Source organism: Medicago sativa, chromosome 4 (genome assembly GCF_051527215.1).
Source record: "Medicago sativa cultivar Bolivia chromosome 4, Bolivia_mono, whole genome shotgun sequence".
Taxonomy (NCBI): Eukaryota; Viridiplantae; Streptophyta; class Magnoliopsida; order Fabales; family Fabaceae; genus Medicago; species Medicago sativa.
Genome location: NC_140752.1, coordinates 53,633,172 through 53,648,608, shown reverse-complemented (window position 1 = coordinate 53,648,608; position 15,437 = coordinate 53,633,172). Strand labels below are relative to the sequence as shown.

Here is a 15,437-nt window from a genome sequence, read left to right as displayed (position 1 = left end):
ATGTTAAAATTTTAAAATAATCTTGATTGTGCATTTTATAGTTAAAATAGTCTTTTACGTTAAAACATTGTGTTAATAATATCTTATCAGTCCTTCAATATACTTATTTACGATTATATCAGTCCTTATAAATACTAGTTTATTGTCATATCAATTGATGCAATAAAAGAATTATTGTGAACATGGAATAACTATTTTAAAGTTAGAGATCATTTTGACTAACGAATTGCATAATCAATGACTATTTTAGATTTTTGATACTTTGAAGGACTATTGTGCCTACTTATTACACATTCAAGGACTGAAATGACTATTAACCCAAAAATAAACTAATGAAAGTCATAAATTATGACATCGAATGTTGTGTTTGTTGTAGCGGTGGACGTGCAAAAAACGAACGTTTACTGATGCTGCATTGTGTAGTTTTGTTATTTTCACGGCAAACTTGCCTAGGGACGCAAGAATATTACTTTTGCCGCATATCCAAACAATCACTAAGCACTACTTAGAGGCATCAGATCAAGTATTTAATCAACTTAATTACTTAATTAAGTAAGTAAAGATAATTGATCTAAATGGTAAGAGACTTAAGCCCTTCAAATAGATGTCATCTTGTGTGCCCACAAATTTTTATGGAGATTAGTGGGACCCTCTGCAGTGACCGCAAGGTCCAATAAAATCTCAACCTTTGAAAAAACAAATGCATGGAATTAAATTGTTGAAAATATGAGAGATAAAATAATTAATGATGTAAATTCTTACACTTGAGAAAACTGGAGAGAATATGATTGCAGAAAATCTATTTTCAAAGATTAGTCACCACTAAAATGACGGTATAATCTTCGTACGATAACATGATATATATATATATATATTTGTATTTTGTGAAAAAGTCAAATAGTTTATGTTGTTTTCGGAATTAGAATAAGTACCTTAAAAAGGAAAAATCACCATCGAACAGATTACCGAGTTGAGTCGCACGTGTGATATATATATATATATATATATATATATATATATATATATATATATATATATATATATATATATATATATATATATATATATATATATATATATATATAACGGGAGCTGTTTAGACGAAACGACAATCCCTGTGGATACGATACTCTACTTATCACTTTATTACTAGGTAAACGATTTGATACACTTGCGTAATTTGACCATCAGTTATGTAATTCAAATTCTTCCCTAACCCAGACAATTTCAAAGGTGTTTTGAGTCTTGTATAGATAAATCGTATAATTCGGCAAGGAAGATAACTCATGGAGTTGTGGGACCTTGTTGACATGGAAGAACAAGTCAACAAAGGAAAACACTAAAAAAATAGTGAAAAACTGCATTTTTTGCACCTACGTACAATGTTGTGTGCCTCGCACATGCCCTTTGCGCCCTAGGCCCATGGCACGGAGAGCAAAAGCTCTCTGCTGTTGCGTGAAAAAACAGCTTTTTGTTGATTATTCTCTTCAGGTTGGAGAAAAAAGCCCAAAGTTTCAACCCAATCCCAATTTGAAATATGTCTATAAATAGAGTTAATTCCACACACAAATATTCATTCATAACTTGGCGGTTCAAGAGGAAGGCTAACATCTAGAGCATCAATGAGGAGTCTCACATCTCCAAGATGAACCTCTATTTTGTTGCCATGAGTATTATTTTGTTATCATGAGTCACACATCTAGAGCATTATTTTGTTACCATGAGTAACTAAACAACTTTTGATTAGGTTTCTAAGATGAACCTCTATTTAGTTTTTGGATTATATTAATGCAAGTCATTTATTCAGTTATGATATGAGTTATATTTCATTTTCATATTTTCTTGCTTAATGCCTTCTTGCACTAGGGACTATGACATACCTTGCCAACATGACTGAACTTAGATTAGGGTTGAAAGCTTAAGATTTTCCTTGATCAAAATCATTGCACACAAACTTTATTCTAACATATTTTATTAATTAGGGATCATAAGGGTGTGTGGTTAAATTCTAAGATTCATATGTAGTGTGGTTTCCTTAGATGACAATTTAGGAATTTCAACATTTGTATCATTTTAATTACACGTGAGAGTGTAAGTCTCCACATAATAACAATACCAATGTGTACATAAACCTAGAGAAGTGACGACCCTTTACTGCATTGCATGTATGTCTTTTAGGGTGATAGGAGCAACATGACATATGGAGGGGATTATATCCCGCAAACTAATCACTTTTATATAAACCTTATTTCATAATTGTTGAACATATTTTCATTAAGTCCAACAAAGAGGTAGAGGAGATTCGAAGAATCCTAATCACCGTTATTCATCTGAATTAAATCCATTTTACTATTTCTGCAATCAAATCAACTCATTTTGTGCAATCAAACAAAACTTGAAAACTCCCCCCATTTTACTAGTTTTATTAACAAGTAGAAAATTGCTTAGTCGAAACGACAATTCCTATGAAGACAATAACTTACTATATTATTAGATTTCTGCTCTTCCCCCACACTTTTCGCTTGCACCCAGCCAAACTGACCAAAATACCCCTGCGTTAGTTAACTAACGCAACTGTAAAACTATGCGTTAGGTAACTAACGCTGCATCACTTAAGATGCGCATGTGTAAAACACTGCGTGAGTTAACTCACGCTCTACTGATATATCAGTACAACATTAAATGCTGTACTGATATGCATTCAATGCAAAGTGTGTCACTAATGACCCGTAATCTTTACACGGTCATAATTGACCCGAATTACGCCAGTTTAACAAGATTATCGGATAATACGACATACTCGATCAAAATTACACAAAAACATCGTTTTTCTCACAAGCACATAATCACACATAATGATCCAAACGGTCCAAATTACACAAATTCGCCGGCAATGACCCGAAATCACTTAAACACACTTAATGACACGTAAACGATCCAAATTACACAAATTTGTCCATAAATTTCTAAAATTACATAATCTCACATAAACGGTCAAAATTACCCAAATTCATCGTTAAATTACATAAACACAAATTCAGTAAAAATCAACAATACGAACACAAATTCGGAAAACATTACACTATTACACTTAAATAAATATTACACTTCAGCGGATCGGGCAAAAAGATACAAAGTGTTATTCTCAACCATTAACCTAAACATGTAATCAACGTCGCTATCATCTTTGAGAAGTTGTGGATAATACACGGTCTTCCAGAAGTCTTCTTCCTTATCCTCCCCCAAGTCCACGCATGACACATTTACTATCACATCACGTGTTTTATGATTTGAACCAATTTGGATAAAGAAGTTGTCAAGTTTTGCCTTCAACTCGTCCAACTTGTCGGTGGGGTTTACAGTGAACCAAACCCTCTTTTTCACATCTACATAACGAACTTCAAGTTTAACCGGATCTTCTGCATCTTCAGACATGTTTCACTTCAAAAAAATATAATGAAAAACAAATACGAGATAAATGCGATAAAATAAATAGTTGAATAATTAGAGACAAAGTAATGTGAGCAATAATTGGCGTGACATAACCGGCCACCAAAAAAATATTTCATTTCATATATTTATATAATATATAATATTAGTTACATATTGGCCACAAATATCCAAATTACATAACCGACCACCAAAAAATACGTCGGGGTGTAATACCACCAAAAAATAGGACGAATACCGACCGACCAAAAAATGTCATAACCTATAACCTATCTAAGAAGTCTAGTGACATTCCTAAATTTTCATCTTCTTCCATGTATTCCATGACTTCAAATTCTTGTTCCTTTTTTTTTTCGGAGTGCGAGTATTATCACAAACAATTGGATTGTGCTCAAATGTTGGTTTCTTTGGCGGCTTCGGCTCCTTAGACATGAGCTCATTGAAGGCGTCCTGTTTATCCAAAAACGTAAAATGCCAATTCTCCGCGTCACCAATCTTGTTGTTCCTTCACTCCTTACAACTCGGTGGTAACGAACAACCTTCCTTCAAAATAACATGAAGATAGTGGTCGGGAATTAAGAAAAGACACATGATATTGGAATGTGGATTAAGTGGTGGAGCACTTCGGATTGGGAAATATGTCTCACATACACCACCCATTTCAGGCAAAGTCAATAGAACAACGACTCTTTTGTAGCAAGAAGCAATAATGTGACCCATATCCGGAGTGGCCAACCACTTATCTACCGGCGCAATACCACTTGTACATTTTGGAGGGTATAAACCATTCAAGATTTTGTTATAATGCTCCTCTATGTCATATATCAGCATGTAGTCACTCTTATGATTTCTCAACTCTTGAATAAGTGCTTGACGAACCAATACATGATCTTCCTCATCCATCCCCAAGTGCCTAGCTATGACCCGGAATCCACAATGACCATCCCCTTTAACATTCACAATTTCTTCAACAAAAGGTCTCATGATAAAAGGGATTTGTGAAATGTATGGGATATTCTGAAACGGTTTTGAAGTAGAGGATGAAGCTTGTGAGCGGGAGTGAGTGTCAAGGCGTGCATCTTTCCTCTTTGGAAGTGACCTCTTGGGTTGTGAAGTTGACTATCCGGATTTTGAGAATCAATAGTCTCCCACCTAGAGGGGATTCGACCCGTTGATGACACTTTGAGCGTACTCCTCTTCCTTTTAGGTGCTCCCTTGGTTACCGCCTTTTTTGAAGGTGGACACAAATTTGTGGATTCCGGAAATGCTATTTGACGAATCATTTCTTTGATGTAGAGTTTCATATTGTAAGGGCTTCTCTTGAAACGTTCTTGAATGCCATTCCACTCTTCCATCACGGAAAAATAATCATCAATCTCTTCTCCTTGTACACTTAACCTTTTCCAATGAGGGTATATATCATCCAAGACAAGAGGCAATTTTTGCTTGCTCTTCATGGCAATAATACACGCACAAGGTAACCCGTACGATGTCTTTTGTACACAACCACAATCTTCCTTATCAAAGTCGAATGTCTTGGAGCGTTTCAATTCATCATAGATAAATTTCAATGCGCGTCTAGATCCATAACCCTCTAACTCTCTCATCATCTTGATTTTTTTGTATTTGTGTTCCAAGACCGTTTTGTTCCTCCCAAAACTTCCTTGTATCTCACCAAATTGCACCGCCAACATCTTGTCTATTTCATCCCAACATGATGCCAAATCACCCACGCTACTCCTCAAATATTTTTTCAACACTCCATGAGCCGATTCAACAATGTTGGTGGTTCTACACCCTAGATGCAAGACTTTATTCGTCCATGCTCTCACAAATTTTTCCTTAAGGTTCAAAACCGTGGTTTCAAAATATGTTATGAATTCCGGAAATGGCATGCATACCTCTTTGAATTTCAATAAATTACTTGCATATGATTCCTCCGTAGGAGATTCGACCAACTCTCTCCAAGCGCTCACGACTTTCTCGACAACTTCTCTATTCTTCACCTTGTTCTTCTTCAATTCTTTCTTGTCAACTTTTGCACCCTTAGGAGGCTTTGGGTTAACTTTACAATCTGCGATGCACTTAGCCCTTACATTTTTCCCAATGTGAAAAAAACAAAGCATAGTGTATGTTTCAGGGAAAACGGTGCCAACGACATTCATTAAAGCACCATCCCTGTCGGTGACAATCACCTTAGACATGTTGTCTTTTGAGGACAAAAGACCTTTCACCATCGTAAGTGCCTAAGTAAAGTTATCCTCTAGTTCAAAGTGAAGAAAGGCGACACCAACAGAATATGTCATTTTTGTAGAGGTGCAACCAACTATCTCAAACAACGGCAATCGGTGGTTGTTGGTTATGTAAGTGGAGTCCATGACCAAAACGGTCGGAAAAGTGTTGAGCAATTTAATTGACTCCGGATGAGAAAAAAATATGTCTTCAAGAATGGTTTCCTCACTATTGCATCTTGTGTAATAGACGTATTGATGCTCCACCAACTTCGAAATCAAGTATTGCAACTCCGTCATGTTACCTCCTTCCCCCTTGCGCCATCTTGTTCGCACATTGTATACTTGCTTGATAGTTGTCACACTTTCTTTGTTATTTTGCTTCAAATTGGTGAGAATATTCCGAGGCACCGTCAAGCTCTTTGTCATGTCGATAACTTTTTTCTTCTCCTCTGCAGTAAATCTACCCCCAATAAGGTGTCCTGATAACTTTTCATCCAAGTCATGGTTGTGCATTCCACAAAGCATTGCAAGCCACCAATCATTTGTATCCTTATCAAAGAAACCTTTCAACCTAAACGGACAATTACATTTCCTTAAGCCGATGCCTTTAAGGTTCGGTTTCTTCCTCGTCTTAGGTGGCTTGTATACCCCACTCCTTTCACATTGCATCGTCAAGTACGGCCTTTTTAAAATGGATTTATCTCTACAAACACTAAATATGGCCCTTAGCCCTTGTCGACGAACCCAACCAAGTAACTCTTCTCGCTCTCTCCATCTTGCATTTGTTGCAAAAAATGAGGCGGTGACGCGAACTTCGCAAACAACACCGATAGGTACCGATTTAGGTTTGTAACGTCATGGACTTTTTTTTTTTAAATTTTTTTATCCAAGACATTACGTCTAATTCTTTCATTTTAGAAGAATAGGACCAACTTTTTTTTTTTTAATAATAGTAAAGCATAGTAAATTCCCAACTAGAAATTAACAAAAATAGTTAAACTAATTAAATTACAATTCAGAAAACCCAAATTTGTTTTCCCGCGAAGACGCTTCAAGCAACACATCAAGCACACATCATGTTTCCTTTGGTACCTAAAATGTTGGTTGTAAGGGTTAGTCATCAACACTCATGAAATAAAATCAATAATAAATTACAACATCAAATAAGAATATACAACCAGCATCAACGAATCCTGCTAAAACATTTCTTTGTTTAGTTTAAAATATTCATCTTTCTAAAAGATACTATAAGAACAAACACTAGTTTCAAGACTCAATGTTGATGCAGATGCATGAAATGCAAATAGATCATGATCCGGATATCGCCTCAATTGACATAATAGTTTTAATCACCACATTTGACATATAATAGTGAATCGCCCCATTTGGCATATAATACTAATCGCCTCATTTGGCATATAATAATAATAATAATCGCCCCATTTGACACTTAAAAATCCATTGAATCGCCCATTTGGCATATAATAAATATCGCCCCATTTGACACTTAAAAATCCATTGAATCGCCCCATTTGGCATATAATAATAATCGCCCCATTTGGCACTTAAAATCCATTGAATCGTCTCATTTGACATATAATGATAATCGCCCCATTTGGCACTTAAAAATCCATTGAATCGCCCCATTTGGCACTTAATAATCCATCAAATGCAATGATATGCGTGCTATGCACTCGTCCTTTTTTTTTTGACACTTAAACCACATAAAATAATAAACTTGCACACAACCTCTAAATCACATACACAACAATTTGACACCCAAACAACATAAAATTAATAAACTCGCACACAGCCTCTAAATCACATACACAACAAAGAATCGTTTTAACTCAACATCATTTTCCACTTCACAAATAAGCAATCATCAACATTTACACATTCATCAAATCACATACTTTTACAAAAATTGCAAATCATCAATTCTTATATTTTTCAATCATGACAACTAAAATAAACCTAATAAATATTTTCACACTTACCCATTGAAATCTAGAGGCATATCAAATTCAACATCATAACCTATCATAACCTATCTATCATTTTCATTTAAATCATGGTCAAGGCTAGAGCCCTTACCTTGGCCACTTTACTTCCTAGCAAAACTCTTAATTCATCATATACATCGATCCTTTGCTCCGCTAATTTCATTCTACCATTTGACAGCCGCAACACAACCACAATTTCTATCTTTTGTTTTCTTCAAGAGTGTAAAATGATGGGAGGCAAATATAAGAATAGTTCACACGCTATTTTCTGGAATAGGATGGGATAGCTATTGTGACAAAGGTATATGACATACTAGTTGAAAAGAAATCTGAAACCTAGTAAATGTAAATGTGGGAAAGACTCTGTTAAGGAATGGTACGAGTTAAGTAAAGAAAATAGGAAAATACTTCTTAGTACCAAAATCAGCAAACTATAGAAATGAGAGAAACAATAGTGAACAAATTGTTTTTTGTTCAAGGGAAAGTAAAATTGATGCCAGGAATTGGAGGAGTTGGCTCGTGTGTTTTAGAATAATGGGAAGGAACTATCTGTGAGGGAATTGGATAGGTAGTGACTTATTTTGTTGAACCAAATTAACTGATAATGAGTGAGGAAATTTAATACTAAGAATTTTGGTTGTCCCACAATTGAAGCCACGAAGTGGCACATAGAGAGGGAGATTATGCACGTTGGCAGCAGACTTGTGTGGACTCAACAAATTAAGCTAAAAATCTGGAGATTATTTTGACTTAATGGCCACTAACTTCACTTATTTTTTTTTCGTTTTCCAACTCCTTAGCATTGCTTTTTTTTTTTTTTTTTTTTTTTGGTACATCTCCTTAGCATTGCTAAAAATTTGTTTTTATTTTTCTTTTCTATTATTATTCTACAATCAAAATACTACACAAACTCTGTTACTCCTACTAAAAATTAAATTAATTTCTAGACCAAAAAAAAAAAATTAAATTAATTTACCTAATTTAAATTAAATACAACTAAGGGTTCTAACAACTTAATTAAAAATTGAGGGTCTTACAAGGTTCTTCAATTTTACCAATGCCAGCTTGAAATGGAATTTTGACTTTCAACAGTTTCACATTAACGGTTGGTTTGACATCGCCGGAACCTTCGCCGGAAGCATCGCCGGAAGCTTCATTTTTGGCCGGTTTCGGCTCAACGTCATCACCCGCGACATTGTCAACCATCTCACTATATTTCTATTGAATAAAAAAAATAACAAAGGAAGAATAAATAAATTACTTGTGGAACAAGCTAACCAAGAACAAAAGTGGCGCCAAAAATTCAAAACACAGGACTGCACAGTGGTGTGACTTAAGTCACGCAACACTTTAACTCATGTGTGACTTAAGTCACGCATCTTTTAACCCTTGCGCAAGTTAACTTGCGCGCCAAGCCCTACTGCCTACGAAAAACAAACGAACCAAGCACAAAAACCAGCAAAATGAGATGAGTTTTGATGATACAATACCTGATATTTGGTGCTTGATGAGCGGAGAAACTTGCTTCCTGATGATTTGCAATGATTTGGGATGAGGATTTTGACCCAAAAATTCGCACTTTTTGGGTTTTTGAAGGTGGAGGGAAAGAAAATGATGCTTGGAGTATGGACTGATGGGTTTTGTACGAAAACAGTAACTCTGCGTGACTTAACTCACGATGCGTGAGTTAAGTAACACAGCGTTACTTAAGTAGCGTAGGGGTAAATGCGTCAATTCAGTTGAGTGCGAGTGTTTTGTGCTGGGGGGAGAGCAGAAATCATATTATTACTTGTTACGGTTTGAAGCACTTGCCAAATTTGTCATCAAGCCTCTTGACTAGTTTTGCATAAAGGTTCATATAACATTTTGACCTTTAAGATACGGGCTTTAATTTGGATCCATGTTCGATAGCTAGCGAACATGCCAAAAGTGTACAAAAGGGGCCAAGCTGGCAATGGGCCTAGGTTTGTAGTATGGACTGCTGAGCAGAGCCCTTTGGGCAGTCCAGAACATGTTCAGAGATTTTACATTATCAATGTATGCAATTTAAATTATTGTTTTATATTATAGTAATATACATTTCCTATCTAGTTTATGATATGAAATAAAATAAAAAATTCAAGTAAAAATAAGAAAATCTAACAACAAAAAATATTTGTATGAGTTAAATAAGTTTTTTGGCCTAAAAATATAGTTGATTTTTTATTTTATTTTAGACCCTAAAAATAAAATGAGATGTTTATGTCCTTCCAAATTTGTCCCTTTTGTTTTTAGTCCTTCAATTCCAAATTATATTCATATTAATGTCACAATTATGGCCCTTTTATGTTTAAGATGTGTCAATTTATTTTTCTTTCAAAAAAAAATGTTTAAGATGTGTCAAAAATATGAAAATCTATTACGTCTAACCTTTTAATGGACATATTATGTTCAATTAATGTCAAGGACATGCAAAAATATGTTAATTATGGACCAAAAATGAAAAAGAAAATTTTGTGAGAACAAAAATACCCCGTTTTATTTTTTATGAACTAAAATAAAAAATTTATTTATTTTCAGAGACTAAAGACTTATTTAAGTCAATTTTTTTATTTATTTTTTATTCAACTACATCTTTTATCTTACTTACTTCAGTTTTTAATTATTTAAATGATAGATTTATTCTACAAATGTTTATAAGGAATAAAAAATAAATAAACTATTTATTAAAATAGTAACTAATTAAAATATAAGAATTTTTTTAAATATATATTTAATTTTTATTTTGTACTTCGCAATTCATGAATCATATATAATTAGGGAATTAAAAAATGGAGAATAATCTGTACAAAGGTAGGTGTTTTTTTCTTCATATTTTTGTTTGATAAATCAAGAGCACAACGACATAAAAAGGAACACAAGACATTCCAACTAAATTGGGATGTCTTGCAAATTCCAGTCCTTACCAGATGCTCATATATATTATTGAGAAAAGGAAAAAAGGAATACAAAAAAAAAAAAAACTAGGGGGACATAAGCCTAACCCAGTAAATTCACACAAGTGTATGTCAACCCAATCAGGTGATACGAAAAAATAAAAACAACACTAGTGGATGTCTATAGTGCGGTGTATGGACCAATCGTCAACACGGAAGGATTCCAAGAACCAACATGTAATATCCCGCTTACTTAAGTTATGAGATAATACCTGTTAACGATAGTTTGCGTACGTTTAAGTTAAGGGCAGTTTGGGTATTTGTTCAAGAAGAGTACTTAAGGGATTTAGGACCCAAATTGTTCATTATTCTTCAACCTTTCTCTCTCTAGGTTTGGCAAAGACTTTTGCTCTCTTCCCTCACTAGAAAATCGGTCCACTCAATCTCACCAATCCATCTTCTATTTGTTTTACCTCCTTCAAGCAAGCAATTAAGTAAGGCTAAGAAGCTTTTGGAGGAAGAAACATAGGAACTTGAAGCAACTTCTCCAACTAGTTTTCTTGTTAGGGTTTTGGTTGTGTAGAAGCTTGGGAACAACTTCAAACTCTCTTAAGGTGAGTTCTTTAGATAGATCCTCCTACCTATGGGTTATGTGTGTTATGTGAGATGATGAAAATGTTAAGTTAGAAATTGTGAACTTATAGTTTGGTACCCCTTTTTGCCACTAATCATTGAAATTATGTTGTTTGTTGCCATGTAACTGTTCTAAACTGTTTTCTATGTGTACTGGGTGTTTTGTGTGCATTGGAAACTCAATTTTGAGGTTTAGAGGACAAAATACGAATTCTGCAGGTCTGGTACCGAAGAACTTCGCTTAAGAGAGAAAATCTCGCTCACCGAATCAAATTAAAATCTCGCTTGGCATTTCGCTTGGAATCTCGCTCAAGCGAGAAATCTCGCTTGGAATTTCGCTCAAGCGAAATACACAACACAACACACTTTTTTTGAAAATTTTCTGTGATACAGTGGTGCCGACGGACCTTTTCTTGCATATTCTTATAACTTTTAAAAACCCCTCAAAGTTAAGTATTCATTATGCATTACACCTAAAGATATAGGTAATGAAACGCATGAACAACATTAAGTAATTTCAATGAAGAATGGCACATGAGAGGTTATGATACGACCCTTGATACGGGTAGGAATTCACACTAAGTGTGGGAGAAGCATAGAGCCTCGGCATAGAAAGTCGAGAACTAGAATGAGATGCATGAACTTATTTATGTTAAAGTGTGAACCTTAGCACAATCTATTCACTTAAAGTTAAAGCAAGAATTTATGTGGTCAAGACCATTAAGTAAGAGTAGGTGTCGTGTCTTTCGTATTCCTTCCTAGGACGAATACAAGAGGTTCTCTAAGGGGAACGTGATAAGCCGTAAGGGACCCGCACGCCACTGAGGGAGTCCGGTGCGCCTTAGCTAGGTATTTCACCGGTGGTAAGGGATTAACTTTCGGGATTACTCCACCCGGAATTAATCCGTAAAATGAACTCAGATTTATTATTTGTTTGTTCGACGCTAACTTCTAACTTAATTATGAATTGATTATGTATTGATGTTAAATACGTTCAAGTTTAAGAAGTAGAGCAAGTAAAGAAAGTTATGTCGATGACGACTTAGGTTTTCCTAATCGTCCGACTTAGAAACGTGTCATGATTATGATGTATAGATCTCGATACGTAGAGCATATCTTGAAGTAGCGGTTTTAGACTTCCCCTTAACCGCCATGACACGTATAGATAAAGCAAGACCTTTAGTAAGTTACGAAGAACCTATGACGGATTTAGTAAGCACTACCGTCTAGTCAAGCAAGACCACACACGTATAATCAACCGGCATGTTGTATTTTAGATACGTGATAACCGTAGGTTTTCCCCCTAGGTTATCACTAGCCTAGGGTTATAAAGAACTCACTGAGGCATTATGTCTCATCCCTCTCATTATTTGTTCAGGTTCACAGGTTACTCGAGGAAAAGGTAAGGAAAAAGCTTTGGATTGACCGTATGATCATGGAAATATATTTGGAGTTGGACTTATGGATGCATATGTTTAATTATAAGACGTGTTGTATTGATTTATTGTAATCAAGTTTCACTTGGATATCTAGTGATCACTATGTAACATAAGACTTTGGATGTTTTGTATGTATCCAATATCAGTTATAGCGCACTTTTGAATATTCTAGATGAAGTAGCAATAAACGTCACAAGAAAGGGGGGGTTTGAATTGTGACCCTTTTAAAAATTATTCCTGAAAGTTAAGTTTAGATTTATATACTCAAGAATGTTCTTGGTGTACGTTAGTTCAACAAGATTAGAGTATATAACAATTAGTTAATCAAAACAGAATGTTCTGAAGGATGATTATAAGCAGAATGAGAAAAATGATGTTTAGTTGAAATATAAACTTATTTTAACAAGGACCAAAATATTCTGAAGAATGATGACAGAATGATAAAACAATGTTATATGCTAATTTTAATCTTTAGTTAAATATTTAAGCAATTGTTTTATCTTGGACCAGAATGTTCTGGAGATCAATATAGATGTGATAAAATGTGTGTGTAGTGTAACTTTAAATAAAGAGAGAGAGAGAGAGAGAGAGAGAGAGAGAGAGAGAGAGAGAGAGAGAAGAATAACACAGGAGAGTTATCCTGGTTCACCAAACCCGGCTACTTCCAGTCCCCACACCTCGTGTGAGATTATCCACTATAGTTTTCTTGCTAACAGAAACTTCTGACTAGCACTATAAGATCTTGATCACACCAGATCAGTCCGTTACACATGTATTATCAACCTCAGCAGGCTTCTACAATTCTTTGCACACTAGCAAAAGAAAGGTTGGAATTTTCTACCTCAAACTATTAAGCCCAATAGACTTGAGAAGAATACAACACACTTTGTATAATGAGATTTGTGTGGATCAAATAAATACTCAACTCGTTGTTTGAGTTTTACAATAGCAAATTCAAAAGAGAAGATCCAAGTGATATAGTGAGAGAGCTTGGAATTTGCTTTGTTTGGGAAGAGCTTTGTTTGTAGTGATGATTTTCACTTAGAGAGATATTTGCTTTCAAAACTCTTGCTTATAACCTTCAAAGGCCCTTGTATTTATAGGTGAGGAGTGTCTTGGTGATCAAGGGAGAAAATAGAGTTGTTGGACACGTTTTTGATAGTTGTCCAAAGTCTCAATTAATTTCTCTTTTCTTCTTTAAAATAACCAGAACGTTCTCAGAATGTTCTGTATGAACTGCCTGGCTTTTACATCACTGTTGCTTACTTGCGCATGAGATAACCAGCTGTTATGAGCTGTATAACTTGTTGCCCAATGCAGACGATGTCATTGTCCTTTGTTTTAGTGATGTCATGCTTTAAGCCATGTGCATTTATTCTTAATGGTCTTCTTGAATCCAAATGGGTCGAACTCTTTTCCTAAATCCCAAGAGACATTTATTAAATTCTATTTTGCCATGCTTTCTTGCTGTGCAGACTTGTTCACTTTTGATGTACTGTTTCATTTTCATCGTATTTGCCAGAACGTTCTCAGATTGTTCTCATGAAACAAATTCTCACAAAATGAATTAGTAGATAACAAGATTAAATAAATATAATATGTTTGTAATCTTTAAAACATCAAATAAGGATTTTGTCTCAACACTAGACACTTTCAAAATGGGCGTTACAATTTGGTATCAGAGCAGGTCGTTCCAGATCGTGCCTTGGGTCATTAATATTACAAACCAAGTAGTTGTTCTTTTTGAGTTTAGGATATTTGTCCTCATTTGTTATATTTGGTTGAAATTGATCACTTTGACTTAAATATGACAGTTAGAGTGAAAAATGTCCGGAGCACGAAAAGGACGAGGCCGACCAAGAGTCAATCAGAATGTTGAGGAGAATGCGAACCCTGATGCTCAGATGTGGGCACATATGATGCACTTAATGCAACAACAGATTCAGCAGAATGCTCAGTCCCAGCAACAATGAGCTGCAGCTATGCAACAAGGCCCTGAAGTGCATCAACAGCATCCACCACCACCTCTAGTTGTTGGAAATCTAGCTTTCCGAGAGTATAATCGGAATCATCCTCCGGAATTTGATGGTCGTGGTGAACCACAGGATGCAAGGAGATGGATTAAGCATATGGAAAAGATTTTCCATATGGCTGATTGTTCTGAACAAGATAAATTGATTTTCGCAACTAATCAATTCCGTGGTCCGGTAGAAGATTGGTGGGAGACTGCTCGACGCCGCATGGTAACTAGTGGCATGGAGATAAACTGGGATAACTTCAAACAAGTAATGTTAGAGAAGTATCTCTCAGTGACATACAAAGTCCGTAAGGAGCAGGAATTTCTTCATTTGAAGCAGGCCAGTATGTCGGTGACAGATTTCACCAAGAAGTTTGAAGAGTTGTCTCATTACTCTACTCACAATGAGTATGCAGGTAATGAGATGTGGAAGATGAATCAGTATAAGCATGCTTTGAGGGGTGAACTTTATGCGGTGGTCAGTCAGCAGAGATTAACAAACTTTGATGAGATGGTGCATAATAGTCTGGAAGCTGAAAGAGGTTTTGACAAAGCTGTTAAGGAGGGTACCACGTCTTTTAATAGAAGGAGGGGAAATTTTGTTGATAGCATCATGAAAAGTTGAAGCTAAAGGGGTCCCCTCAGAAAAGGAAGCAGACAAGTTCACCCAGATCTTTTGTAACTTGCAAGAAGTGTGGAAGGACCCATCCCGGGGAATGCAGAGCAGGTGACAATTCATGTTA

The 15,437-nt window shown here is 35.4% G+C and overlaps 4 protein-coding genes and 1 pseudogene across 4 annotated transcripts; 1 reads left to right on the top strand and 4 right to left on the bottom strand.

Moving 5' to 3' along the window:
• Window positions 1–3,102: 3,102 nt before the first annotated feature.
• Window positions 3,103–3,435, bottom strand: LOC146929833 (uncharacterized). The gene has a single exon (XM_085707419.1). It carries the CDS (start codon window positions 3,433–3,435, stop codon window positions 3,103–3,105), a length of 333 nt encoding a protein of 110 aa, XP_085563545.1.
• A 522-nt stretch (window positions 3,436–3,957) lies between these two features.
• On the bottom strand, window positions 3,958–4,434 carry LOC146929832 (uncharacterized). Its single transcript, XM_085707418.1, has one exon. It carries the CDS (start codon window positions 4,432–4,434, stop codon window positions 3,958–3,960), a length of 477 nt encoding a protein of 158 aa, XP_085563544.1.
• LOC146929831 (uncharacterized) lies at window positions 4,431–5,687 on the bottom strand. Its single transcript, XM_085707417.1, has one exon. The coding sequence runs from the start codon at window positions 5,685–5,687 to the stop codon at window positions 4,431–4,433; it is 1,257 nt and encodes a 418-aa protein (XP_085563543.1).
• Window positions 5,688–5,696: 9 nt separating this feature from the next.
• LOC146929830 (uncharacterized) lies at window positions 5,697–8,896 on the bottom strand (annotated as a pseudogene).
• A 5,763-nt stretch (window positions 8,897–14,659) lies between these two features.
• Window positions 14,660–15,319, top strand: LOC146929829 (uncharacterized). Its single transcript, XM_085707415.1, has one exon. The coding sequence runs from the start codon at window positions 14,660–14,662 to the stop codon at window positions 15,317–15,319; it is 660 nt and encodes a 219-aa protein (XP_085563541.1).
• Window positions 15,320–15,437: the final 118 nt, after the last annotated feature.

Excerpts from the sequence above, each read along its gene's own strand:
- LOC146929833 (XM_085707419.1), bottom strand. The coding sequence starts at position 3,435 with ATGTCTGAAGATGCAGAAGATCCGGTTAAACTTGAAGTTCGTTATGTA.
- LOC146929832 (XM_085707418.1), bottom strand. The coding sequence starts at position 4,434 with ATGAGACCTTTTGTTGAAGAAATTGTGAATGTTAAAGGGGATGGTCAT.
- LOC146929831 (XM_085707417.1), bottom strand. The coding sequence starts at position 5,687 with ATGGTGAAAGGTCTTTTGTCCTCAAAAGACAACATGTCTAAGGTGATT.
- LOC146929829 (XM_085707415.1), top strand. The coding sequence starts at position 14,660 with ATGCAACAAGGCCCTGAAGTGCATCAACAGCATCCACCACCACCTCTA.